Below are 27,576 nucleotides of genomic sequence, written 5' to 3'. Positions count from 1 at the left end.
CCGTAGAAACCGCCAGACACCCATCGAGCACCAGAGACTCTAAATAAATAAAAATAGCAAGTTGTTTTTAATTTATTTTTAACTATAATGGTAAAATAAGGTAAATAAGGTAAATAAATAAGGTAAATACTTAAATTGGTTACTGTTCCTTTAAGACTTATGCTTAATCTAGTAAAGTTACTGTTACTTTAAGTGGCAACTGCTTGTTACAATTTACAGTTACAAGCAGAGCACTGGCTTGTAAAGCTTAGTTCCTCCCCCTATTAATTGTATCTGCCAATTACCCTTAGTCCCTCCTCCAGTCTCACAGCCACTGAGTGCAGAGAACTTCCGTTGGTTTTCTGTGAGCCAGCCTTACAGACATTTCTCTATCTTGATCGGTTGCAGAAGTTCTTTGTTGACCTCTTTCTCACTGCTCACAGTGCTCTGAAGGCATCTTTGATAATCTTCATCTTAAACCAGTGACTTTGCTCTTTTTAGGACAGACTTCCAGGGTTTTCCTAGCCTCTTCAGCCATCTTTTGCCTGTCTCCTGCCTTAGTAATTCTGCTTGCCTCAGTTTCAGACCTCTACTTCTCTTCCAGCTCCAATTCACCTGATCTTTGCAAGTTTGGTGTGAATGTCTGAAGTGGCTTTCTAACCCCGTTCAGTTAAACATAGTTAGAATCCTCCCTGTGATTAGCAATCCTGCACAATCAGGGTTATTGTCTGAAGGGAGGATATTAACTCCATTTGGCTGAATGTGGTTAAAATGTCCCTTCAGACCTTCACACTCAACATGTGAAGGTCAGGAGAACGGGGCTGGTGTACAAATGTACAGTGCTCCCTGCATTATTTGAGCCCTTACCATGTTTCTCTGAATGCCAGAAGAGGATTACTTTGTGCTTTGCAGCTGCTTCCTTCTATACTAGATATTGGGTTGTGTTCAGTGCTAGTCCTACTCAGAATAAACTCACTGAAATTAATAGACATGCCTAACAGGTTCATTCATTTCAATGGTCTACTCTGAATAGAACTGAGCGGAATACAACCCATTGCAATTTTTTGGTGTGTGAAATAAGAGTCACATTTTGCAAACTCTGTGAATGTGAAAAAATATCCTTACAAAGTCAAAAGAGCATCTTGTACAGGAAAATACAGTTGATTAGATCCAGAGATGTCTTGTGTGAACACATTACCTCTTGTACCAAGCAGCCCCACTGAATTTTCATAATTTTCTCATGCTGCTACAGCATCTGTGCCCTGTGCCATCACCCGTCATTCCACTGGGAACCTGGACCCTCAGGAGTGTCTTTTGGGAGTACATGGGGCCGCAATGGATGCAGGGAGAGTGGCCCCATTGCCCAAGGGATGTTCCGCTCATCTGTCTTTTGATCTAACCCAGCATGATTATGTGGGTGTGTGTGAACCTGTATGTTCTGAGATAAAATATCATCCTCAAATTTAATTTTGAAGTTTGAAAAAAAATCTGAGACAACATGAAGCAGAGCAACATGGGAACTATGTCCCACTGAGCTCAATTTTATTTTGTATAAAATTGCAGCCCTAGATATGCTCATCTTATTCTCTCTATAAAACACCATATGTTTTGTTTGCATTCTGCTTCTTTTAAAGCTATTGTATTGTACAGATCTTGCATATGTAAATTTTTTCCTATATTTTTGACAGGTACCACAGTACCAGCATTATTGAACAGCACTTCCAATCAACTTTATTTGCACTTTCACTCTGATATTAGTGTGGCAGCTGCTGGTTTTCACTTGGAGTACAAAAGTAAGTTTGTTTGCTTGTTCTTAATTTGAGGGGCATTGTGCCTTGTGTTTGATAGGTATGATTCATATCATGATATTTTAGACTCCTTTACTACATAATTTCAGAAGCTTCTCCATGTATTGTCTTTCCCTAGTATTTATTTCTATATTTATATTTATTAATGATGCCCATTATTATGGCATGGATAAAAGGTTATTTTATGCTGTTTGTCAATGTGTGTGCATTTGTGTGTAATCTTTGCAGTTGATATGACAGAAAATCGCAGCAACAATGGGCTTTATGTAATTGTTTTTGTCTCCCCTACTTATGCAGTTGGGAAATGTGATAATTGTGCATTTGCTGCTCTAGTAGTGTGTGCTATAGTTGCAAGGTCTCTGAGATTTGATGCTGTCGCTGCTGGTAATTCATAACTCATGATTATTGCACTGTTACCCTTGTGAAACTGTTATTTATTATTATTTATTTATAATTTAATTTGTATCCCACCCTTCCTCCCAGCAGGAGCCCAGGGCAGCAAACAAAGCGCTAAAAACACTTTAAAACATCATAAAAACAGATCTTAAAATGCATTAAAACAAAACAGCGTTAAAAACATTAAAAAAAACTTTAAAAAGGGGTTAAAACATGATTAAAAACATATTAAGCAATTCTAACACAGACGCAGACTGTTATAAGTATGTTACATGCATGCTAATAGCATTTTTTATGTTTCAAAAATTATGGGGTCAGTTAGACTTCACATTCCATTGTAGTTTATAGGGCACCGACTTCAGGTGAATACCAAACCAAACCAGGCTGACTGGGGGGGGGGGGCTTGGGCTGACTTGGGTTGAGAGAGCCCTGGATCATCCTGGGTTAGGTCAAACTGCCTGGAGCGATCTGGGGCTGTCAGGGGGCAGAGCATTGACCAGAAAGACTGCAGAGGTCTGCTTCACCAGCATATTCCCACATGGAAGGCACTTGCAAGGTAGTACCCCCCCTGGATTAAATCCCCTGCTTTTGGTCAGGGGGTGGAGAGACACAGCATTTCCTTCTTCCCTTGTCCCCCTCCTTACCATATGTTTAAACTAATGTTTAATGTTAAACATTAGCCCTGCCCCTCCAATTTATTTGGGGGGATCCAGGGCAGGGCGGGTGGTCCCAGGGTGGGTCTGGTATGTGTGTTATGCACAGACCTTGTAGTTTACATTGTGGGATATTGTTGACCCCAATGGCTTATCCATAACTATATTTTTTAACTGGACAATGAAAGTTTGCAATGAAAGCATGTTTTTAGTTTTTGTTTTTTTTTACTTGCAAATAATATGCTTAATAACTTCCATCAGGTATTTTATGTGTATGAGGTTCTGGTGTATATTTTACACCAATATCAGATTGGTAGAGCCATTTTTCCCCTATCAATAGAAGGTTAAATGGTAATTCACAAGACAGCATCCAGTATATTAAAAAAAAACAAAAATTGGGGATAAATAGTACAACATAATAATGTATGCAAATCACTAAATATTTTAAGGCACTATTAGAATGTTATTATTCCTAGTGGAGTGGTTCTTCCTCATGTAAGCATGGTGGATCAAGTAGTTTTTGGCTGCATGTGCTTGGATCACAAATGGGGCTTACTCCCAGGTAAACTGGGTTAGGATTCCAGTCTACATCGAAATTAAAAGTGTGACACAGCCCTCCAATTATAATCTGGGCTAGAATTTATAAATTAAACCAGGAGATTCCTAATGTTAGGAAGTTAATCTCTGAGATTTGATCACCGAGGAGCATTTTGCACACTCCATTTACATATGATCACTTATGTCCTTTTCAGACTTAAAAATTATTGATACAGAATAGTAGTGTCCTTTGTGCATCAGTGAGTCATTCATACTACTAGAGGTAGGCATTACCAAGGTGACTCTTAACTTTTAAGCATGAATATGAATTATTAGTCTGATAAATGGCTTGACACGAGGTTAGATTCCTAAACAACTTTGCATTTAACTATGCAAACACTATATTACCTTGTGGAAGGGCAATAACAATGTTCTATGAGACTAGTGCTTATTAGAGTATGCAGTTTAAGGCACCAAATATCCCCTTAACGTTGATATTAATCTCCTTTTAACAAGCAGTCACAAACAAGCAAATATACCGATAAGCATCAATAGTAATACTTATAATTGGGGTAATCACTTTTCTAAAATGTTAATGTGTGCAAATTTTCAGAAAAGCCAGATTTCCAGCTGATGATAAATATTCAGGACCAGCAATCAGCCACAGGGTATCTTTATTCTGTGGTTCAGTTTCCCTATTTATTTCTACTATTTGTATGCAAAGCTTCTTGTAATTTATATGAAAAATAGTAATTTATTGATGATGCCAAATGAGTTTCTGTGGCTTAGTTATACAGGATGTGGTTTGAGAGGCTGCTATTTACAACACCTGCAGATGTTATGTTCTGGACGTGATTCTTATATCTATAGCTGACTATTGATCATAGGCATTATTTTCAAGGTTAGACCAAATCTTCTGATTTTGTGTAACAATAATCAGTTCCAGATGAAACATTTAAGTCATGGTTTGGTTCTAAGTGAAGGAGCAGAATCAAGAATATGCTTCTCATAGGCATCTGGCTGGCCACTACGAGAACAGGATGCTGGACTAGACGGGCCAGTGGCCTGATCCAGCAGGTTCTTAACCCAAAGCTTGTTTCCACTAATGTCTGTAGTGCTAAACTGTGGTTTAGTTTTACATCCAAAATGGGCTCAAAACACTCTTACCTCTGGTCTGGATTGTATCCAAGGGTTATTACATGTTTATCCATATTGCAATAAGAATGCAAAGACTTTTTTTGTTGCCTCTCGATTCTAGATGTATAAAAGAGATAGAGGTTGAGTTCAGTTGTAATGAGAAACCATGGTTTGTTTTAATGTCTGGAGTCAAGTCTGGTTTGTTTGAGGCCACCAAATTAGGAATCTGAAACCAAGATTTGACAGTGGTTTGCAGACCACAGTTTGTGCAATCTGTGGTTTGTTATGTCTAAATTTGTATGTCATTGGCAAACTACAGTTAGAAACATTGCTTTGCCTCAAGAGGCTGTTGCACCATGGAGGTGGAAGTGAACTTATGCACCAATAACACTGAGCCCTGAGTAGATGGCAAACAAAAGCAGAGTGGCAGTTGTAAACCATGGTTTGCCTTCTTATATGTCTGGAAGCTCCAACTGTTGTTTTTGTTGTTGTTATGTGCCTCCAAGTCGACTATGACTTATGGCGACCCTATGAATCAGTGACCTCCAAGAGCATCTGTCACGAGCCACCCTGTTCAGATCTTGTAAGTTCAGGTCTGTGGCTTCCTTTATGGAATCAATCCATCTCTTGTTTGTATGGGGCTTTAATTATGATTAGCACAAACCATGATGCTGTGTTGTGTCTCAATGCAGCTTTTAAATAATAAAATATGACCTTATACCCAAAGTACAAAGCACTACTACCAGAAATTTAAGAATCCCACAATAGATTTTTTAAAATTATAAATGCAATCAAACAGCACAATCCTATGCATGAAGTCTATTCAGCCCCGCTGAGTACTCCCAGTTAACCACATACAGGACTATAGCCTTAAAACCATGTACAGGACTATAGCTTTAAGCTCTGCCTCTCTTATGCATTCCCCTCCATCTGTCTTATCTAATAGACCCTGTGTTGAAGGAACCTACTTTAAATTCAATGTGTACTGTTATTAAAGCTGCTGGAGCACTGCTGTTTCCCCCCCCCCATAAATAATGAGTATTCTTATGAGGTAGTTTTAAAACAACTTATGGCTCTCATCACAATAGATGTTTTTATAACTAGATTATTATTAATTTCCATTTATAATCAATTGTTATAATGTGATTTAATGTAATAAATTAACAAAACAACAATCCCATTACAGTATTTTAAATCAGTAGTCTTCAACATGACTTCCAGCCTGGGACCCAGCCTCACTTGTTCACCTTTATTTGTGCATAGTAGTGCCAATAATGCACAATATTAACCCTAAAACAGTATTCACAGAGCAATACGCATGGTGTCACCTTAGCATTCCTACTAAACCAAAACCAGAGCCTGTGTCTGCTCTTGCTTTCTATTACTTTCGCTGCCGCCTCCTTCCCCCCCGCACCTTCTTCTTCTGCCTTTTTTCTCTCCCTACCTTCTTGCACTCTTGCACTTTCTGTCCTGTGCCACCTTCTCTCTGACGCTTTCCAGTCTTTTCTGTCTTATCTCTTCCTCTCACCTTCTTTTACAGCTGTATATCATCAGCTGTTTTCCTGTCACCTTTTCCTATCTCCTCACGCAGTTCAGTCCTTTGTTTCTTTCATCTGCTTACTTTCACCTGCTGTAATTGCCTTTTCCTACAGCATTCATACCCATTCCATCACACTTCCATAACCCAAAAAGAAACAGCTAAAATTACCTCTCCACACACTAAAATCTACCCCGCCTGACCCCCACACAAAGCACAGCATAGGATTCTTCCCTTGAAGCTCAACAGAACGCATATGCTAAAAAAAACCCCAAACCACCCAAAAGCATCACTGTGGGATGTGGGCATGTGGGCTGAACAGAAATCCTGAGATGGGAGGAGGCAACACTGTGCATATGTGTGAAGCAGAGAGGAGGGAAATGGAAGCAGGGCCACTTCATGCATTAGGAATTTGCCCAGCAAAGAGAGCTTTTTCCCTAGTCCAGCCTTACTCCAGGTTGCAGGGAGCAGGGCAAGGAAGATGTGGAATTTCTGGTCCCTCCAACCCTCACCTCCTATCAGAGGTCTCACCAGACTCCCACCATTGCTTCCTGTCCCCCAGCTGCTGCCATGATGACAACTGCTGGACAGCCAAGCTACCTCACTGCAATTGACACTTCCACATCCCAGCCACTAGTATACTCCCATTCTGAGAGAAATGTAGAAAGCTATAGAAAGGCAGCAGAATGTCCCTGTTCCTTCTCTACAAGTATAGCTAGAGAAGGCCTAGCTAGAGGAATGAGGGTCATATGGTTAGCCAGAATATATATCATTGGAAAAGGTTTGTGCCTTTCTCCATCCACATTATAGACCTCATGAAAATGGATAAAATGAGTTTCTCACTAGAAGAATGCGTCTCGGACCAGATAATGTATGTAGTAGCAGCCCTTTGGTCTCGATAGCCTTCCTGGAGTCCAACATGAGAGTGACAGCTTTGTTGTGACCTACCTCTGAGTCATGAATAATGGCTTGTTTTAGTATTAATCACATTAATCTGAAATATGATTGGTCTTTATTTTTCAGCACCTTATGTTTATGCAACCAATTTAGGATCAGTCATGAGGTCATAAGCATTATTTTTATAGAGAAATTCACCAAGTAGATATAAAATAAAAATTGTGGGGCCTGTGATACCTATGTCTTACTAGTTTCTGTATAAAGTAGAAAAAGCTTCTACATTAGAAGGAAATGTTGAAGATTACCTTAGCTTTGTTGTGATGTGTGTGTTTTTCTCTGCTCCCACTCTTTGTACAACCACTGATTCACTTATGAAATGTTCTCATACTTCCTCTCAGTTCCGTTATTACTGCAATGAAAATGAATAACAACAAATCACCCTGTCCTGTGAACATAATCTGGCTAAGTACTGATTGTGCAATCATCTTGAGTTTGTCTTGATTTTGATTTTGTCAGTAGTGTTAACGTGCCACTTCAAACAAGTTTACTTGAAAGTAAGCCCCATTGAAATCAGTGGCACTCACATCCTATTAAAATGCTTAGCATCAGTGTGCTAGACTGTACTGCCTATTTCTGGGAAAAAATATTTTGCTTCCAGATGGATCTATCTATACAAACATCCCTATAGAAGGTAATCGCTTTTTAGCATCACAATGTAAGTAAAATAATTGCAGTGTTGTTAGCTTATAATAATTGTGGCTACACAGAAAGTTGTACAGAATACACAGCAGCAGCAGGTTCCTTTGACTGATGCTAATGTGCTTGCGAGTCTTGAACAGAATAGAATCATAGAATATTAGTCAGAAAGGGCCTGTAAGGCCATCAAGTCCAGCCCCTGCTCAATGCAGGAATCAAACAGGAAGCATACCCAACAGGTGCCTGTCTACTCCAGCTGCCTCTTGAATGCCTCCAGTGTTGGAGAGCCCACCAGGTACCTAGGTAATAGGTTCCATTGTTGTACCACTCTAACAGTTAGGAAGTTTTTCCTGATGTTCACTCAGTCTGGCTTTCTGTAACTTGAACTCATTATTCCATGTCCTGCACTCTGGTATAATCGAGAAGAGATACTGGCTGTCCTCTGTGTGACAACCTTTCAAGTACTTGAAGAGTGCTATCATATCTCCTCTCAGTCTTCTCTTCTCAAGGCTAAACATGCCCAGTTCTTTCAGTCTCTCCTCATAGGGCTTTGTTTCCAATCCCCTGATCATCCTTGTGGTCCACTTCTGAACCTGTTCCTTTCTCTGCATCCTTCTTAAACTGTGATGTTCAGAACTGGATGCAGTACTCAATATGAGGCCTAACCAGTACCGAATAAAGGGGAACTAATACTTGATGCAATTTGGAAACTATACTTCTGTAATGCAGCCTAAAATAGCATTTGCTTTTTTTGCAGCCACATTGCACTGCTGGCTCATATTCAGCTTGTGATCAGCAACAATTCTAAGATCCTTCTCACATGTTGTATTGCTGAGCCAAGTATCCCCCATCTTACAACTTTGCACTTGGAATCTTTTTCCTAAATATAGAACTTTGCACTTATTCCTGTTAAATTTCATTCTGTTGTTTTCAGGTCAATGCTCCAGCCTATCAAGATCACTTTGAATTTTGTCTCTGTCCTCCAAGGTATTAGCTATCCCTCCCAATTTTGTATTATCTACAAATTTAATAAACATTCCCTGAACCTCCTCATCCAAGGAATTAATAAAAACGTTGAAGAGCATTGGGCCCAGGACCAACCTCTGCAGTACCCTGCTCATTACCTCCCCCCACAAGTTTGAGAAGGAATCATTTATAAGCACTCTTTGAGTACGATTCTGTAGCCAATTGTGAATCCACTTGATAGTTGTTCCATACAGCCCACATTTATCTATCTTGGTAATCAGAATATCATGGGGCACTTTGTCAAATGGTTTGCTGAAGTCAAGATATATTATATCCATAACATTCCCGCAGTCTGTCAGATAGGTTATCCAATCAAAAAATGAGATAAGATTAGCTTGTCCGATTTGTTCTTGACAAATCCATGTTGGCTTCTGGTAATCACTGCATTGTTTTCAAGGTGCTTAAACATTGTCTGCTTTATAATCTGCTCCATAATTTTCCCAGAGATTGATTTCAGGCTGACTGGTCTGTAGTTCCCAGGTTCCTCTTTTTTGCCTATTTTGAAGATAGGAATATTAGACCTCCTCCAGTCATCCAGCACTTCACCTATCCTTCACGATTTTGCAAAGATAATAGACAATTGTTCTGAGAGTTCTTCAGCCAGTTCTTTCAATACTCTAGGATGCAGTTCATTGGGCCCTGGATATTTGAAATCATTCAAAGTGATTAGCTGTTCCTTGACCATTTGTCTATCAGTCTCAAGCAGCAATCCTGCCCCTTCAACTTCACATTTGCGAGGAGGGTGATAGACCCTCTTCTGGGAAAAGGCTGAGCCAATATAGGAATTGAGCATTTCTACCTTTACTTTGTCTTCTGTTATCCTTTTGCCATCCTCATTGAGTAGCTGTACCACCATTTCTTTTCTCTGTCTTTTATGTGGATGTACCTGAAGAAAGCTTTTTTGTTGTTTTAGCATCCCTCGCTAACCTCAGCTTATTCTCAGCTTTAGCCTTCCTGAAGCCATCCCTGCAATTCTGTGTGATGTGTTTGTATTTTTCCTTTGTGACCTGACCTTCCTTCCACTTCCTGTATGTGTCCTTTTTTGTTTTCAAATCATCTCTAAGGTTTTTTGTGAAGCCACAATGGCTTCTTCTGCTGTCTCCCCCCTTTTTCTAGTTGGAATTGTTTGCAATTGTTCCTTTGGAATTTCCTGTTTTAGAAACTCTGACCCATCTTGAACTCCTTTCTCATTAGAGTTGCTTGCCATGGAACCTTACTTATCATTGTTCTGAGTTTATTAAAATCGGCTTTCCTGAAATCCAGAATATCTGTGTGGCTACTCTCAGCTTTTTCTTTCTTTAAAATCACAAACTCAAGCATAACATAGTCACTTTCCCCCAGAATTCTTGTAACTGCCACTTCATCCACTAAGTCATCTCTATTGGTTAGAATCAAGTCAAGGATAGCTGCTCCTCTGGTTTCATCCTCCACTTTCTGTAGGAGAAACTTATCTCCAACACAAGTTAGGAATTTCTTGGAGGGTCCATGTTTGGCAGAATTTGTCTTCCAACATATATTGGGGTGTTGCGCTGCAGCCAACTCAGAAGGGACAGGAAGGGGGGAGGCATGAGTTTCAGGCACCTCCACAGCCAGAAGAAGCAGAGTTGGGGATTGTTGTGTCTGAGCAGGATCGTGGGGGAGGGGGGCAACCTGCTCTCCAGCCAGTTCCCACGAGTAATGCCCTTCCCGAGGAGCCGAGCGCACCGCCCCCAGTTGATGTAGAGGACTTGTGGGGGGAAGCTTCAGAGACAGTGCCAGCTCCTCCCTGGCCAAGCAGTTCCCAGGAGGATTCCAGTGTGGCACCGCCCCCTGACCTCAAGCCCGTTGCTCAGGAGCAGGTGTCTTCAGATGAGCTGTTGGATGCGCGTCCCCTGTCTCCTCGTTCCTGTCGCCATGAGAAACGGACAGGGCAAAGACAGGAATTACGAAGGAGTCAGAGATTACGTTCGAAAACATTTCCTATATAAGCCTGCCGCTCCCAGTGGGGGGTCGTTGAGTCAACTTCCTTCACACGCCACAGAGCATGTCTAGAGTATAGTTAGGGACTCTAGTGAGTTAGCATAGGGTTTCCTATGAAGCTCAATGCCTTTGATGTATCCATTACTCTAATAAAATGAGATTTACTCACACACACACTCCAGCCTCATTCTTTCGGCTCTGGACGGGACATGGGGTGACTGAAGTCCCCCATTACTACTACATCATGCCTCCTCTAAAGAATGGCAATTTGCTTTTCACAAGTTTCACCCTCATCTTCTCCTTGATTGGTAGATGGTAGAAGACTCCAGCTACCATGTTCCTTTTATTCCTTGTCCAATTTATTTTAATCCAGATACTCTCGGTGGGGCTACCAAGCTCATCCTCCTACATTTCTGTGCAGGGATATATATTTTTAATATTTAGTGCTACTACAGCTCCCTTTCTATTCCTTCCGTTCTTTTTGAATAAGTTATATCCTTCAATTGCTGTATTCCAGTCATGGGAGTCATTCTACCAAGTTTCAGTTATACCTACCAAGTCATATTTATCCTCCTGTATTAAGAGTTCATCCTGTTTGTTTCTGTGCATTAGTATGCAGACATCGAAGACTATGTGATTTACGATATGGCTTTCTTCCTACATTTTATGAAGACGATCATTGGACCCCATGAGAGCTGTTCTTTCAGTTCCTGTTATTGTTCATAAGCCTTTGTCAGTTGTTACCTCCAAGTTTACATCTCCCTCACCCTTAGGATTCAGAATAAGTGACTCTGTGGATCAAGATGGTAGAAGAAACAACACTGAAAGGCCTTTATGAAGCATTTGAACATATGAACAAATAACATCTACTTTGGATGCATTTGCATGTCTTTGTCTCTTTTTGTACCAGGCAATATTTCTGCTGATATTTTTCCAGAAATATCTGCAGGGGAATGGTATTGTGTCTGGCTCTGGATGGAAGGCAAGGAACTTGTACACATGCATGCATCTGCTTTCTGTGCTCACACCCAGACAGTGCAGGAGAGAAGGGTATTGGGATGGCCTGTTTTAAGACCATCCCTGCCTCTCACTGGCTCATTCAGAATTTTCTTAGAACCCACCTACTCTGGGCATACAGTACAAGCACAGCATGGCTGAATAAGAATGTTTGGCTCATCACCCAAACTGGGGCTCATGGGTGTGTGACTCAGGAGTGTCTCCCTCAGCACTGAAAAGTTATGACAGAGAGGACAGGTGAAGACAGGCAGACCACTATTTCCAGACTCAGTGTGGGATCATATATATCCTTATATAGTCAGCATATCCCTTAATAAGCTGTCTGCACAGATTGATCCATTGTATATCTCCTTTGGTGTAAAATTAATGAAATTGTGGCCCTAATGTCAAGTGTCTCATCTATTTACTATGGATGTGCAACCACCTCTTTCCATTCTTTATCTTATATTGAGCTATTCTGTTGTTGCTTTGGAGATGGATGTACCTCAGCAACATTTTAATAAAACTTATTTCATTTGCGTAAAATCTTTTCTTCCAAAAGAAAATATGACCATTGTGTTTATTCAGTACACGTACAGACAATAGCTCCAAATTCAGCAAGAGTGATCCTCACACAAAGCACTGGAACATCCAAATGTTTCTCACCTTAAAGCTGAAGTGTCTTACTCTGGCCTTCCTGTAATTCAAGCACACTCACATTTTGGATAAGAAATACAAAATATGAAATGGGCATGTGATGTCTATGAACAAATAGTGAAATTTGCTTTGAAGAGGATGAGAGTGAATGAGAATGGCCTGATTTGATAGATGTAAAAGTACAATTCTTTCCATGTTGCAGATGGATGGCTGTACCTAAGAGAACAATGGTTTGCCAAAGGCACCTAGAATCAATCTTCACCCCTAGTGAAGATAGACATACATTCTAAGTCCATTGTTATTTGAATCAGATCTCACATCCCGAACTCCTGTGTAATACCAAGACCTAAAGGTTTATAATTTAAGGGGATCACTTAGCATAATGTTTAATGTGATGTTTATTGTTTCAAAAAAAGAAACAAAGAGAGAGAATATTGCATTTTTGTTTTCTTTAAAATTCCAATCACAGATTGATTGCAATAATGAGCCTGCCTTTATTACTAGTTTTGATTGACAGCTATTGTTTCATGGAAGAAATTAGCCATATCATCAGGTTATTTTCTATGCTACAAGGAATCATTAGCTGTTGAAAAGCCCATTTAGATTAATGGAAGAATTAATTAAATGTTTGAGTCAAAAGAGCAACAAACTCTGCAAGGGGTTCATTAAAGTTATTCTCAAATTTCCATCATAAAAAACAAAATTGCATGATGGGGAAACGTAGAGTTCACAAGACAAAATGTAATTTTAAATCTAGTTTTATCATGTTGTTTCCAAAATTTTATCTTCATAACTTTTAACTAGTTCAAAACAAGTAGTATAAGAATCTGTCAATATCTAGCAGAAGCAGTGTAATTCCTGTCTACATGTCAACCTGTGAACAACTTTTTAAAGTAATTCCACTGTGCAACATTTTGCTGCGAGTTATTTGTTAAGTGCTGTTTTATCTATCTGTCTATTAAACAAGTTTCAGTTTCAAGGACTAAATGCCTAAGGAACTCCATCTGCAATATGGGTAAAATTATACTCTGATCAGATCAATTACTACCATTATCATTTATTCCTCCTAGCTTCAAAACGAGTATGTTAGTGTGAGTGTCCCCAATCTGTTTTCATACTCCATGCACATGCTTCATAACTTTTATTTCCTATCAGAATCTCTCCATCTGTACCAGCTTCCTACATTCCATAGGTCAGCCAAGCCCTGGAATATAGCCAGTGAGCAGAACTCATGATCTCTGGTTATCCTTTCACTTTCCATGTGAGCTCTCATGTGAGTGTTTATATTGGATACACATAGCTATATAAAAATATATGTATGCCTTTTCAAGTGTGAAATATATATTTATGTTTCAATGTATACTGTTTAAAATACATACCAGCAGGATTCAAATGTACGACCTGCAAGAAAACAAGTGAAAATAGGTCCAGAATCCCATCTCATTTTTCCTTTTTTGCTGTATTCATTCCTACTGCTAACTGCATATGGCACTCCGTGCATCTTTAGAAAGAACTTCAGGAGTTTTTTGTTTATTTCATAAAAGGCACTGGGGCAACTTTCATTAAAATCACAGCATGCTGATTGGGAAGAATTAAACCAATTGTGATCGTGAAAAAAATTGTCACCCTGATGTTATTAACCTCATGAAAAACAATTCCCATTGGCATGAATAGAAGTGGGCATGATTTTAATTGGGGCTGTGGTTGGGGAGCAATGGTTTAAACCACCTCTCCCAATGGGATTTATTCCTTATGAAAATCCAGGGGATCATCATCTGATGTGTTTTCTAATCATGCATTTACCACCATGTGTAGTTTGGCCCTAAAACCACCATTTTGCAGCTGCATTTCATTAAGCATAGTTTGTATATTACATTCAGAGAGGGATATGTTCACTTAGCAGAAAATGGCAGCATTGCAATGGGGTTCTGACACAGTCTGATTGTGACTGTCCCCAGGGCCGGTTCTAAAGGGCGGCCAGGTTGGGCACTGGCCCAAGGGCCCCAGAGCTACGAAAGCCCCTGAGGGGGCCCTGAGGGACCCTCCACTCCCCTTCCACAATTCGTGCCCCCCATGCCCCCCACTTACCTGTCAGCTGGCTTTTTAGCATTGTCCTTAATGAAGATGGTGGCCACAGCTTCCCTACGGTACTGAAGCCGCTGCCGCCATCTTTGTTGATGGCAGAGATGTGTGCGCGTAGCACGCATGTGTGCCATCAACAAAGATGGCAGTGGAGGCTTCATTCCCCATAGGGAAACTGCGGCCGCCATCTTCATTAAGGGCAATGGTAAAGACTAGACAGGTAGGGGGCCGTGGGGGGGCTGCGTGCATGCGTATGTGCGTACACGCACACCCACCCACTGGGGGACCAGGGCAAGCTGATGCCCAAGGGCCCCCGCATGCCTGGAGCCGGCCCTAATTGTCCCTAATGCCCTCTTTTTAGATGATATACTATTTGCACATTGGAGCATCCTGCTGGCACAAATCAACCAAGCAAAGTTTGATTTCTGCGAGTGTGTACTTCAGGTTTTATTGTAAGTAATCACAAATACTTAGGGAAGAGGCACCAGAGATCATATCACAAACATACATTGGATAATGGAACAGACCAAGGAATTTCAGAAGAAGAAAATCACCTTGTGCTTTATAGATTACAGCAAAACCTTTGACTGTGTAGATCATGAAAAACTATGGAATGCTTTAAAAGAAATGGGGGTGCCACAGCATCTGATTGTCCTGATGCGCTACCTATACTCTGGACAAGAGGCTAATGTAAGGACAGAATATGGAGAAACTGATTGGTTCCCAACAGAAAAGGGTGTGAGACAGGGGTGTATTTTATCACCCTATTTGTTTAAGCTATACGCAGAATTTATCATACGGAAAGCAGGATTGGACCAAGATGAAGGAGGTGTGAAAATTGGAGGGAGAAATATCAATAATTTAAGATATGCAGACGATACCATACTACTAGCAGAAACCAGCAATGATTGAAAAGAATGCTGATGAAAGTTAAAGAGGAAAGCACAAAAGCAGGACTACAGCTGAACGTCAAAAAGACTAAAGTAATGACAACAGAAGATTTATGCAACTTTAAAGTTGACAATGAGGACATTGAACTTGTCAAGGATTATCAATACCTCGGCACAGTCATTAACCCAAATGGAGACAATAGTCAAGAAATCAGAAGAAGGCTAGGACTGGGGATGGCAGCTAGGAGAGAACTAGAAAAGGTCCTCAAATGCAAAGATGTATCACTGAACACTAAAGTCAGGATCATTCAGACCATGGCCTTCCCGATCTCTGTGTATGGATGTGAAAGTTGGACAGTGAAAAAAGCGGATAAGAGAAAAATCAACTCATTTGAAATGTTCTGTTGGAGGAGAGCTTTGCGGATACCATGGACTGCGAAAAAGACCAATAATTGGGTGTTACAACAAATTAAACCAAAACTGTCACTAGAAGCTAAAATGATGAAACTGAGGTTATCATACTTTGGACACATCATGAGAAGACCTGATTCACTAGAAAAGACAATAATGCTGGGAAAAACAGAAAGGAGTAGAAAAAGAGGAAGGCCAAACAAGAGATGGATTGATTCCATAAAGGAAGCCACAGACTTGAACTTACAAGATCTGAACAGGGTGGTTCATGACAGATGCTACTGGAGGTCACTGATTCATAGGGTTGCCATAAGTCATAGTCGACTTGAAGGCACATAACAACAACAACAATCACTGGATCATTTAATCAACTATAGAGTAGGGCCCCGCTTTTCGGCGGCCCGCTTTTTGGCGTTCTGTTAATACAACAGTTTTCAATTAGAATACAGCCCCATTCATATGGCGCTTGTTCCACTTTTAAGGTGTTTTTTGGGCATCAGGCGCCATTTTATTGACGGAGTTCTGCTTTTTGGCGGGTTTTGCTTTTAGGCAGAGGTCTGGAATGTAACCTGCCATATGAGTGGGGCCCTAGTGTATTATCCAATCTCTACTCCCAGATCATCAGAATTGCATGACACATTATGTATAGAAATGTCTGCCACGATTTGTGAGATAGAATCAAGATTGTATAAGATATCTCCAGTTCATAGTAGCAATCAAAGGAATATATTAAAAACTTCTAGATGTTATATGCAGGGAAGTAAGATAGTAATAGCCTATCTCTGACTTCTGTTATTTATATATTCTTCCTTTCTTCTTCACTTGCTTGAGTGTTCCTTTGAGAAAAAATAATTGCCAAGTATAGCACTATTGACTGTAACTGTCAGACAGCAAAAGGAAATCTTATGGGTAATTCTGATGTTACCTTTACAGATGGTGAATTGTGTGTGGTCAGAATACATTAAGGAGTTGTAACAAGGTGACTTAACCACCCAAATCTCTGTTTGTAGTTTAATTCATCTCTATGCACTTCATGCTGCCTCTTAAACTTATTGCCACAACTTGGATGTGTTAACATTTAATTTGGAGGAGAGTTATCACTGTTTTGTTTTAGTGTCAATAATGTCAGTGAAATGATCTAGAGTCCTCAAGAACCCTAAATTGAAAGTGAAATCTCTGTAGTCCAAAAAGGCAGTCTTTATCTTTATAAATTTTGCAGTGAAGAAGTGTGGAAAAAAATTAAACTTAATCCAGAAAAGATGGAAGTTTTTTCTCAGTAGGGGAGTTCCTGAAATCTAAGAGAAAGTGTCTAGTTCGTCTTTGACAAGATCACATTCTCCCTTAAAAGCCAAGGATTGTATTAAACTCATACTCAAAATAGACCCATTGAAATAAATGATCTTTAGTTAGTCATATTTCTTAACTTCAATGGATCTTCTCTGAGTAGGACTAGCATTGAATACCACCCCACATTTTTATCTTGGGGTGGTGCTGGAGCCAGCCTGCTACCACATGTTTACAGCTGTCAGTGTGGGTAGGGGTGTCTTTAGCTGATATATCACCCACCTTTCCTTGTGAAGCTTGACTGGCCACAGTCATTCACAATTCTAGTCAATTTCACGTTGTAATTATTCTAATGCACTTTGTGAGGGGCTGTCTTTGAAGACAGTTCAGAAGCCCAGTTGGTCTAGAACAGGAAACATAGCAAAGTAGTGCCCTCCAGATGTTGTTTGACTACAGCTCCCATCACCCATCACCCCTACCAGCATCCTTGGCTGGCTCAAGTTGACAACTCTTTGGATATGGTTGTGGCTTCTCCATTCTGATCCTCCCGCCTTAAGATTGCTTTATAAATGTATATTTTATTCTCTGTCTTTGTTTTTGTTTAAAGTAGGGCATATGGTTGAAGTCTATTAAACAGTATTTAGTACAATGTGGCTTTTTCTCCTCTAATTGTTTTTATTTTTGTTGTTGTTTTAATCTCATTTACTTGCACTTTCCATTTAGTAGAGTTTAATTTTTGTTCACGTCCACAAGCTATACTTTTGTATAATTTGCTGTTTTTATCAAGGAACACGGCTATTCGCTGCAAACTGACACTTCATAGAAATTAAGAACACTATATGAGTGTGTGTGTGTGTGTTTGTGTGTGTACATATACACACACACACATCCCTCCCACATTCTTTTGTAAAAAGTGAAAAACAAAGGGTTTTTTTTTCAGATTAGATCAACCTAATTTTCTGAGATTAGCCTAGGGAATTTTATTTTGGTTAGTCGACGGAGTTGTGTAATGAATACTAATATACTTTCAGAAATGTTAACTAGATTATAGTGCTGTGAGCTTTCTTGTCATTGATGGCAGTGATGTCTGGAAAATATTGGAGGTCAATGTAGTGACGTGCCTGGATATATGTCTTGTGCCAGAGCTGGAATGGCAACAGTATTTAACAAGCAGGAACTGGGATGAGATCACTGGGAGAGTTATCAGTATTGACATTAATGAGTTTTATGTCCTATGCCAAAAGAGTTAGCTGACCTGTGAAGAGCATGCAGTAAGCAATTTCCTGTACAAGAAAGGCATGCTATCTTTGAAAACAGTACTTGATATTCATAAGGTGTACATGAGAACTACAGCATGTAAAGCATGTGGCCTACTAGAATTTCTCACCTGGCTCTGCAGCATGCCAAATGTAGCTCTGCCTCCCTTTCGCTTTACGCCTCATTCATCCTTCAGTAAGACATCATATCACACAGTATGTCCCATCCAAGAGACATGTGCATGTGCACACACATGCACACACACACAAACACATTTGTAGTGTGCAATATTAAAAATGAATTTCTTCAATGTGTGTGAAGAAATGTCCCGATTTATTACACCATTGTATTTTAAAGCTAATTTTACTAAACAGCGAACAAATAAAATGTGACATGCCATTTTTAGAAAATTTACCATTAATGGTTTATGTGTGTGTGTGTGTGTGTACTGTTGATGGTTTTTTATGTGTAGATATATACATTACACTGTTCTCCCTTCTCTCCTTTGTCTTCACCTAGATTACAATATGCTTAAATCAGGGACTTTAATCTGCTTTTAATTTTGTGTATTGATCAGATCATATTTAATGCTAAATAACAACCAACCAATAAGACTTCAAAACTACAGTATATGAATATGCTTAATATATTTTTCTTCCATCCCCCCCCTTTATTTTATTTTAGCTGTAGGTCTTGCTGCCTGCCCAGAACCAGTAATTCCTAGCAATGGATTCAAAATGGGCGATAGATATATGGTGAATGATGTTTTGTCATTTCAGTGTGAGCCAGGATACACATTACAGGTACCCACATTTTCTTTCACGATGCATATTTGTTGTTCTCACATATTGGACTGGATTCAGAGTTGCATGGAGCAGAAATCAGCAAACTGGATGCTCCTGAAGTAGAAGGATGGAAGTGATTTTTGCTTATTCTCTCTCTCCCCGACTGCCCATCACTTAGGAAGGTTGGGAGTAGTAGGGATGTGGAGAAATTTGGTGCAGTTTGCATTTAAAGCCAAATCTAGCAAACTTGCAAATATCTATCTCAATTTCCAAAACAATTTGAGAACCGAAACACAGCCATCCTTTAAAATTTGCACTTTTCCAAATTTTGTGATGCGGTTCCTCAATGGAATTTTTTTTATAAAATGCATCTTTAGGGGACAATGTGCATAAAAATGAATATATCTGTAAAAAAAATTAAAACATTATATTAGGATAAATTGCTTGCAAAAATGTGTACATCAGTCAAAACTGCATAGAAAAATGTGGGTTTTTAAGGAGAAATTCACACTAAAATGCTGAAGAATTTCAATGAGGGTTTAAAAACAAATAACAAATTGCTGCAGAAATGTGGAGATAACAGAATTTAAGATTGGAAAAATGAGAAACTGAGAGAACCAGAATTCACAAATCCTTCTATCCCTAATTGGGAGACATGGCACAAATTGTCTGTCCCACATCCACCTGTTGGAAACACCCAGTTTGCAAAGTAACATACTTCTGTAAATGGAAGGAGCCATTCCATTCGCAGAACAGCAAGCTGGATCTAACCCATTATGTTCCTTGGTTATAAAGCAGGTATTGTAATACCTTCTGTTTGGTGAATAAATAGGCATGCTTTTGAACTACTTTCAGTTCTTCGTGTCAAATGAAAACAAAGATCATTTTCTGCTTTACAAAAAGAGCAGGATAAATAAGGGATATCTGCTTTTTCATTTTCCTTGCTGAACTACACACAAAGTAAAAACTTGGCATATTTTTTCTCCCATCAACATAAAGATCTCCAACAAAAGGAACATTTGCTATTTTCTCTTTCATGTTTTCTGAGACCAACACTGCAACAACTCTCTATTTCTAGTAATATATCCCATTAAAGATCAATGGAGCAAGTTAGTCACAAATAATCTACAGTAGGTCCCTGTTAATTTAAATGGGTTTTAACTGTTGCTGATTTTCTCTGGATTGGGATTTTCAGTGCATTTGCATTCAATTTAATAAACTCTGCAGGAAAGCACCAGCAAAACAAAAGGAACCTGGAAATCTATCCTACATCGGGTCATAACCATCGAGCCTAGTACTGTCTTACTTTGACTAACAGTAGCTCTCCTGGCTGTTAGGCAACAACCTTTCATATTATCTGCTGAAGGTGATGCCAGAGATTAAAACTGGGATCTTCTGCACTCCTGACATATTTGTCTGCCCCTATACATAATCCCTCTTTTTTGTTTTTCAATGGACACTTGGAAAATATGGTTTCATTTATTCCACACTGGTATCTTCTCCACTATTCCTATTGGTTATTCTTTATTGTTCCATCTACAAAGCAAATTAATATGCATTCATAAAATCATTACTGGTGTCTTACAGTGTTGCCTGTATAACAGACATAGTTCTTGAAAGATAAAGTAGAAATGATTTTCCAAACTCAAAAATTTATATCTGCTTCTCTGCCAGTTTTTTAAAAAGAGAAAAATATCTTACGTTTCTAATCAGACCTTTTTTTTAAGTTTATGGCATCTCTTGGTGGAAATTGCCATATTTAGATAATATAAGAATATATCAATGCAGTCTTCTTCAATGTAGAAATAGATTTATGGCCTTTCTTACTTAGATCTAAGTGCAAAAATATCACTGAGCTATAGATTCTGAGCTAGCACAAGTACTGTCAAATGCTAAGACACAGACTGAAACATTAAACATTAGCCTGACCACTGTTATCCACGCACTGGTAACCTCGAGGCTGAATTATTGTAATGCGCTCTATGTGGGGCTGCCCTTGAGGTTGGTCCAGAAGCTGCAGCTGGTGCAAAATGCAGCGGTGAGACTGCTCACTGGGGCAGGGTATCACCAACATGTCACCCAGCTGATGAAAGAACTGCACTGGCTGCCCATTTGCTACCGGGCCAAGTTCAAGGTTTTAGTTTTGGTGTACAAAGCCCTATACAGCTCGGGACCAGGATACCTGAAAGACCGTCTTATCCCTTATATACCCAGTCAATCATTGCACTCTGCAGGTGAGGGCCTCCTGCAGATACCATCTTATCAGGAGGTTTGTTCTGCACAATACAGGAAATGGACCTTTAGTGTGACGGCACCTACCCTGTGGAATTCCCTCCCCTTGAATATTAGGCAGGCGCCATCTCTGCTATCTTTTCGGCGCCTTTTGAAGACTTTCCTCTTCCAACAAGCCTTTTAAGCTAAGACCTATCCCAGTCTGCGTCTGTGTTAGAATTGCTTTTAATATGTTTTTAATATCTTTAACCCTTTTTTAAAAGATGTTTTTAAAGTTTTTTTTAAAATGTTTTTAACGTTGTTTTTTTAATGTATTTCAAGGTCTTTTTATGATGTTTTAAAGTGTTTTTAGTGTTTCTGTTTGCCATCGTGGGCTCCTGCTGGGAGGAAGGGCGGGGTATAAATAAAATAATAAATAAATAAATTAAACTAGGTCTTCTTTTGCTGAAATCTAAAGAAAAGGGTTGCACATGTTAAACTCCAGTGAGGCATTAGTTTGAATATAAAATATAATATAAAATTAGACCATTGAAATTCAGTAATGGGAAGGTTAGGAATGGCATTATACAATAAATAATCCACATCCACAGCAATCAATACTTCTAAAGGACTATTACTGCAGTACTTAGTCAAGTACTTGGTAATATATTAGTACTACATTGTAGCAAATAAGTTTGTATAGCATGCTACCTGAACCATTGCTAACCTTGGCAACGTAAATGTCCTGTGAACAGGTTTCATTATAATATGTCACTTGTTCCAACATTGTCATCACATAGATTAGATTCCTCAGCCTGCATTTTTTAAGGGGCACTCCAGAATTGTGTTTTAGTGTGGGTGTATTCTGTGACATGTTATTGATACGATAAAAGTACCATGGGGTAGATTTATTCTGCTTTTTTAGTTGTTCTATGATACTTCCCCAATGCTAGTTTTGCAAGTTTACTTATATTGTTAACCTGTGTACAGACAGTTCTTTTATTCTACACTGTGTGTGAGAGAGAGGGGGGGCAGAGATCCAACAGAACTTTTAACATCCTCACCAAACTGCATCAGTAATTCTTCGGTCAAAACCATGACCATTACATTGGTGTGAAACTGATACATTTGTTTGGTAGATGTATCCTTGTGTGTCTGTATAGTGAAGACATTTATGGCACATTCCTGTTCTGCACTCTCCATTGAAAAAGGAGACTTGTCTTTCAAAATTCCTTCTTAGTAAAACATTGACTTGAAGAAAAAAACACACTTCCTTTAGTAGTGCAATGAAGAATGCAGATGAGAATGTTACACTGCTCTGCAAACCTATGCAGTAATTGGGTTCAGAACAGTGGTTTTGAAACAATTTCTTAAGACATGTGGCACAACTCATTTCCCATTTTAAAAGGAATTCTAATTATTGCAGTAGTCTTTTGTTTAACCTTAATTAGAAAACTGTCATAGGTAGTAAAGTGCAGGGGGAGATTAATTGGCAAAACAATTTTACCCGCAACATTGGTGTTTTCTTGTTAGAATCATTATGTTAAATTGTCAAGGGAGACTGAGAAAACAGAGGACAATAATGCACCATTATTTTTATTTTTATTTTAGGGACGTTCTCATATTTCCTGTATGCCTGGAACTGTTCGCCGTTGGAACTATCCTTCTCCTCTCTGTATTGGTATGCATACATACTTTTCGAACCATGTTTTGTTCAGAATGATATAAATAGAAAATTAAAATTTCAGTTAGCAGGTGCAATTTGTATCTGCTGATTTTCATTTGACTGAAAAATGTCATGTTAGACCAATCAGGTGCAGTCTACAAACCACTGACACTGATTATCCAGAATTAGGGAAATAGTTTCTCTTTTATTCATGTCTTATCTTTCTCTTTCATGAACATGCTTTTTACTTAGTTCATCTTCCTCTGTGTAAAATGTGAATTAACATATTAACAGAACTTGTGTCATGTTGGGTAATTTTGGTTAAGGGTATGAGCTTTTGGTTCAAATGTCACCTTAACCACAAGGGTATCTTAGGCAAATTGCTATCTCTCATTCTCAAAATCCCCTTCTTCAATAACTTGATGGTCTGGTCATTTAAAATGGCCTATGTCAGGGGTGGCTAACATATGGCCCTCCAGATGTTGTTGAACTACAACTCCCATCATTCCTGGTCATTGGCCATGCTGTCTGGGGCTGATGGGAATTATCATTCAGCAATATCTGGAGGGCCACAGGTTAACCACCCCTGCTATTTATAAATACTAAGTTTTATTATTATCAACAGAGGATTGGATCCAAACATGCCCTCAGTTAGTGAAAAACAGCTTATGGAAAACTGCTTATGTTTCTGAACCTGAAAGCCACAGTGTGAGAAATACTTTGCACAAGCAGTTTTCAAGACCTGTTTATGGCCCACTGGATTTTCTGTGCTACAGCCTGTATCTTCCTTATTCACCTCATACTATATTCTGGTCCATTGTAGCACTTCCATTCCACTAGTATTTGAGTTAAGAGTTTAAGCAACAGTGATAACACTAATATATTTTCTCCTACTCATGTTTCTTTGCTACAGAAAATAATAGACTATACATGCTGCTTATTCTTTGTAGTCTTTGTAGTTTTCAAGCGGAGTAATTCCTGAATTGCTGATTAATTCTGATTAGAACTAAGGGAATTGTTCAGTTATTACCTGGCTTCTAGGATTTTTTCAGGGTTGAATTCAGGAGCAGTTCATGTATTCCCTCTCCCCCTCCCTGCATCCCCTCTCCATGGTAAGAAGGTAATAAGAGCACCAGGAGATTCCGAAGGTGAGATCTCCCTGATCCTATGAGATATATCCTATTACTCACAGATAAGTTTTCCATAGGAGGTATGCCATCAAGCGGGTAATGACTCCACCTATCGTCCGAAGGCAAGAATGTTTCTGAAGTCAAGACTAGGGATGTCAGGCCCCTCCCACTCTCCAGTTCATTCTTGCCTTCGTCCGTGCAAGATCTATAGCTAGTGACTAGATAAGTTTTTTGTTTTGTGTGACAGAGGGTGGACTTCTTGTGTGTCTATTTTACCTTGTTCCCTTCCCTCTGTCCTGTCTTTTCCCACTGTTTGTGTGTCTTTCCTGGGGAGCTCCCCAGGAAAGTTCTCCTTGCCCGGGTGTTTTTTCTTCCCAGGACAAAGCCTAACGACGTTTTAGAGAGACCGCGGCTGCGGTCTCTCTCCCTCAGCGGTGGACGCGGCAACTGCGGCTGCAGTTTCCTCCCCCACTCCACCGCTTCTTTTTCGTGCCCTGACGATCGGGAGCCTGCGGCTGCGGCTTCCTTTTGTCTTTGGCTTTTTTACGGGGCGGCGCTTCAGTCTCCCGCCAGGAGCCTGTGTCTACGGCTCTCTGCCTGTCCCTTAGCGGCTTCTGCCGGTTGGGCCACCTTACCTCCCCTATCCGACCGCGACGTTTTACTCCTTGCCGAGACGGTCTCTTCAGCCCGCGGCGGCGGCTTGCCTGTTTGCTGATTTTCTTCAGCTGGCTGCCCTGCCTCCCTTACGGAGGCTTTCCTGCCTAACTCCCCCAGCCGCGATTATGTCCTCAGGCCCGCAGCTGTATAACTGTTCTAGACTGCCCTTTTACAGTTTTAAAAAATTTTTGGCGGCCGTTGTTTCATTTGCTGGTGCTCCCAGGGGACCGCCATTGCTTCTTCATCCCCACTAGCCTCTTCTGATTGGCCAATTTTCCTGCTTCTTTTCGTGGGCGCCATTTTGATTGTCTATTTTTCCCCGCTCTTTCTACTAGCCTGTTAGTATCGCAAAGGGGGGTCGCCCTTACTCGGGCTGTGGATAGCAGAACCCAGGCTCTCTTTCAACTCACTGTGTGATCTGCCCCTCGTGTGTGTGTTAAAAGATAGGATCCTATAGATCTACATAGGTTCCTTCATTAACTCCACTTCTGCTGCTGGCCCTGGCAACTATTTGATTACTGCTGCTATCTGGACCAGTACAAAGACTATCATTGCTGCTAGGACTGTGCAAAGTGGTTGACACTGTGCAAAGCTGTGCAAATATTACATTATGCTCCATCCTGTACCAAGCCTGCCGATACTGTGCCAAGCTATCTGTGCATTCTGCCCCAATTGTGGCTGTGTATTAAGACTGTTCATAGTGTACATTCTGCCCCATCGTGGCAGTGTACTTAGCCAGCTACCAGTGCATTCTGCCCCAGTCGTGTGCCGTGTACTGCGCCTGTTCTAAGACTGTTCATTGTACATTCTGCCCCATCGTGGCAGTGTACTTAGCCATCTGCCAGTGCATTCTGCCCCAGTCGTGTGCCGTGTACTGTGCCTGCTCGGGTCTGTGCATTCTGCCCCATCTGTGGCCGTGTACTGCTACCCTTTAAAATATATGATGGCAGAACAGCCAGAGACAACCCAGGCAACCAAGCCGCCACAACAGCCAGAGACAATCCAGATGACCAACCCTAAACCTCCTAAGGCGGTCAAACATAAGCACTCAAAAGCGGTGGCCAAAACCAAACATCTTTCCAGCCACTGCGCAACCAAGCGGCCCCGCTATGTCTCTGTTCTGGTTCCAGAGGAGTCAAACCATGCACAGTTAACTACCCTATTTCATTCTCCTGCTGCCTCCTCTGATGAGGAGGACTTTCCTGGCTTTCCTGTACAACCAACGGTCAACCAATCTGGGGCTTACTCCTCGTCACTACCTGTGGGGCCGTCCACACTTCCGCCTGTCCAAGAGCAACCATCTACATCTCCGGGACTGCAGCTGTCCCACGAGTTCATCTCACAACTTCAGGGCATGCTGTCGTTTTTCACTCAGAGACAGTCACCATCACAAGTTCCCGCTATCCCTCAGCGCAGCGGGGAACACTTTGCACACAGTGAGACAAACCCATCAGGCTCCCCAGACCCGTTTGACATTGCCAGGGGCAGGTTCGTTGATTACGCCTCTTGTGAGGAGGAGTCCGCATTCGTACTGCAAGACCAAGGAGACGAATGGAGTGACCATTCTGACCATGAGCAGGACACATCCTATCGCCTCTTCGATGCCTCAGATTACCAGCCCTTGGTGCGCAGAGTGTTGAACACCCTTGGCCTTCAATCTACTCCAACTGCAGCTGCCACTCCTGCTTTAAAGGGAGCCAGGGTCTTGAAATCCCCCACGCCAGCAGAAAACTTTCTCCCTGTGCCAGACCCCATCGCTAAATTGGCCAAGGACGAATGTTCCCACCCTTTACAGGCACGTCGCTTGAATAACATTGCGGACAGACTTTATCCTTTGGCCCCGGACTTTTCTACCAGACTGGCCGTCCCTGGCATAGACGAACCTATTTCCAGTTTAGTTTCCAGATCCCTCTTGCCAAGGGAAGGGGACTCTCATTTAAAGGATGCCACTGAGCGGAGACTGGACTTTGCTTTACGCAAGACCCATGAGGCCATCGCCTTTTCTATGCGTGCATCTACATCAGCCTCTATTTTCGCCAGGGCAGCGATGATGTGGTTAGACGACCTCATCGAGGACCCCAATCCAGATCCTGCCACTCTGCGCAGATCGCTACTCAAATTGCGCAAAACAGCTGCTTTCGTGGCCGACGCCACCTTGGATGCGAATCAGCTAGGAGCACGCGCTATGGCAGCTCAGGTTGTTGCCCGATGGACCCTCTGGCTGCGTCACTGGCAGGCTGACTCTACTGCCAGAGTTAATCTATCACGGGCACCTTACGCCGGATCATTACTTTTTGGCGAAGAGGCACTAAAGGCAGTGCTTGTTGACCCTATGGACAATCAAAAGCCTGTCTTGGCCACCGTCAGAAACATTGAGCGCAGACCTTTTAGACATTTCAATGCGTACCGCACGTCCCAGCCCTTTCGAGGAACGCGGCCCAGGGGACGAGGCCGTGAGTTCCCAACATATGATTTCCACTCCTCCAGAGGAGGCTGGAACCGGCGTTTCCCGGGCAGAGGTCAGTACCAGGGCTGCAGAGGCTCCTCTACATCCTCATACAGGGGAGGGTCTCGACAGCGCCGACAGTATTAATATAATACCAGTTGGGGGCAGGCTCCTTCTATTTGGCAAACATTGGCTAAGCCTTACTCAGATCTCCTGGATCAGAGACCTTTTCTGTTATGGATATGCAATTGAGTTTTGGGCAATACCTCCAGACAAGTTTCATCCCTCCCCTTGTCCCAGGGCACCAGCTAGGCATTGCATCATGCAGACTGCGATACATCATCTCTTGGACATAGTGGCAATAGAGCCAGTCCCCACTGCTGAGAGGTCGGAAGGGGTATACTCCCTCCTATTTGCTGTGCCCAAACGAGATCTTTCATGGAGGGCGGTATTGGACCTCAAGTTCATTAACCGTTTCG

The 27,576-nt window shown here is 41.0% G+C and overlaps 1 protein-coding gene across 1 annotated transcript in view; it reads left to right on the top strand.

Moving 5' to 3' along the window:
• The window catches only part of CSMD1 (CUB and Sushi multiple domains 1), a 1,745,606-nt gene that overhangs the window by 1,502,294 nt on the left and 215,736 nt on the right, over positions 1-27,576 (top strand). The window contains exons 37-39 of the mRNA XM_061622907.1: positions 1,668-1,772; positions 18,887-19,005; positions 22,810-22,879. Coding sequence (XP_061478891.1) covers positions 1,668-1,772; positions 18,887-19,005; positions 22,810-22,879 — 294 coding nt within the window. The remainder of the gene's footprint in view (positions 1-1,667; positions 1,773-18,886; positions 19,006-22,809; positions 22,880-27,576) is intronic.

The sequence above is a fragment of the Rhineura floridana genome, chromosome 4, assembly GCF_030035675.1.
Source record: "Rhineura floridana isolate rRhiFlo1 chromosome 4, rRhiFlo1.hap2, whole genome shotgun sequence".
NCBI classification, from domain to species: domain Eukaryota; kingdom Metazoa; phylum Chordata; class Lepidosauria; order Squamata; family Rhineuridae; genus Rhineura; species Rhineura floridana.
This window is presented reverse-complemented; position numbering and strand designations above follow the sequence as displayed.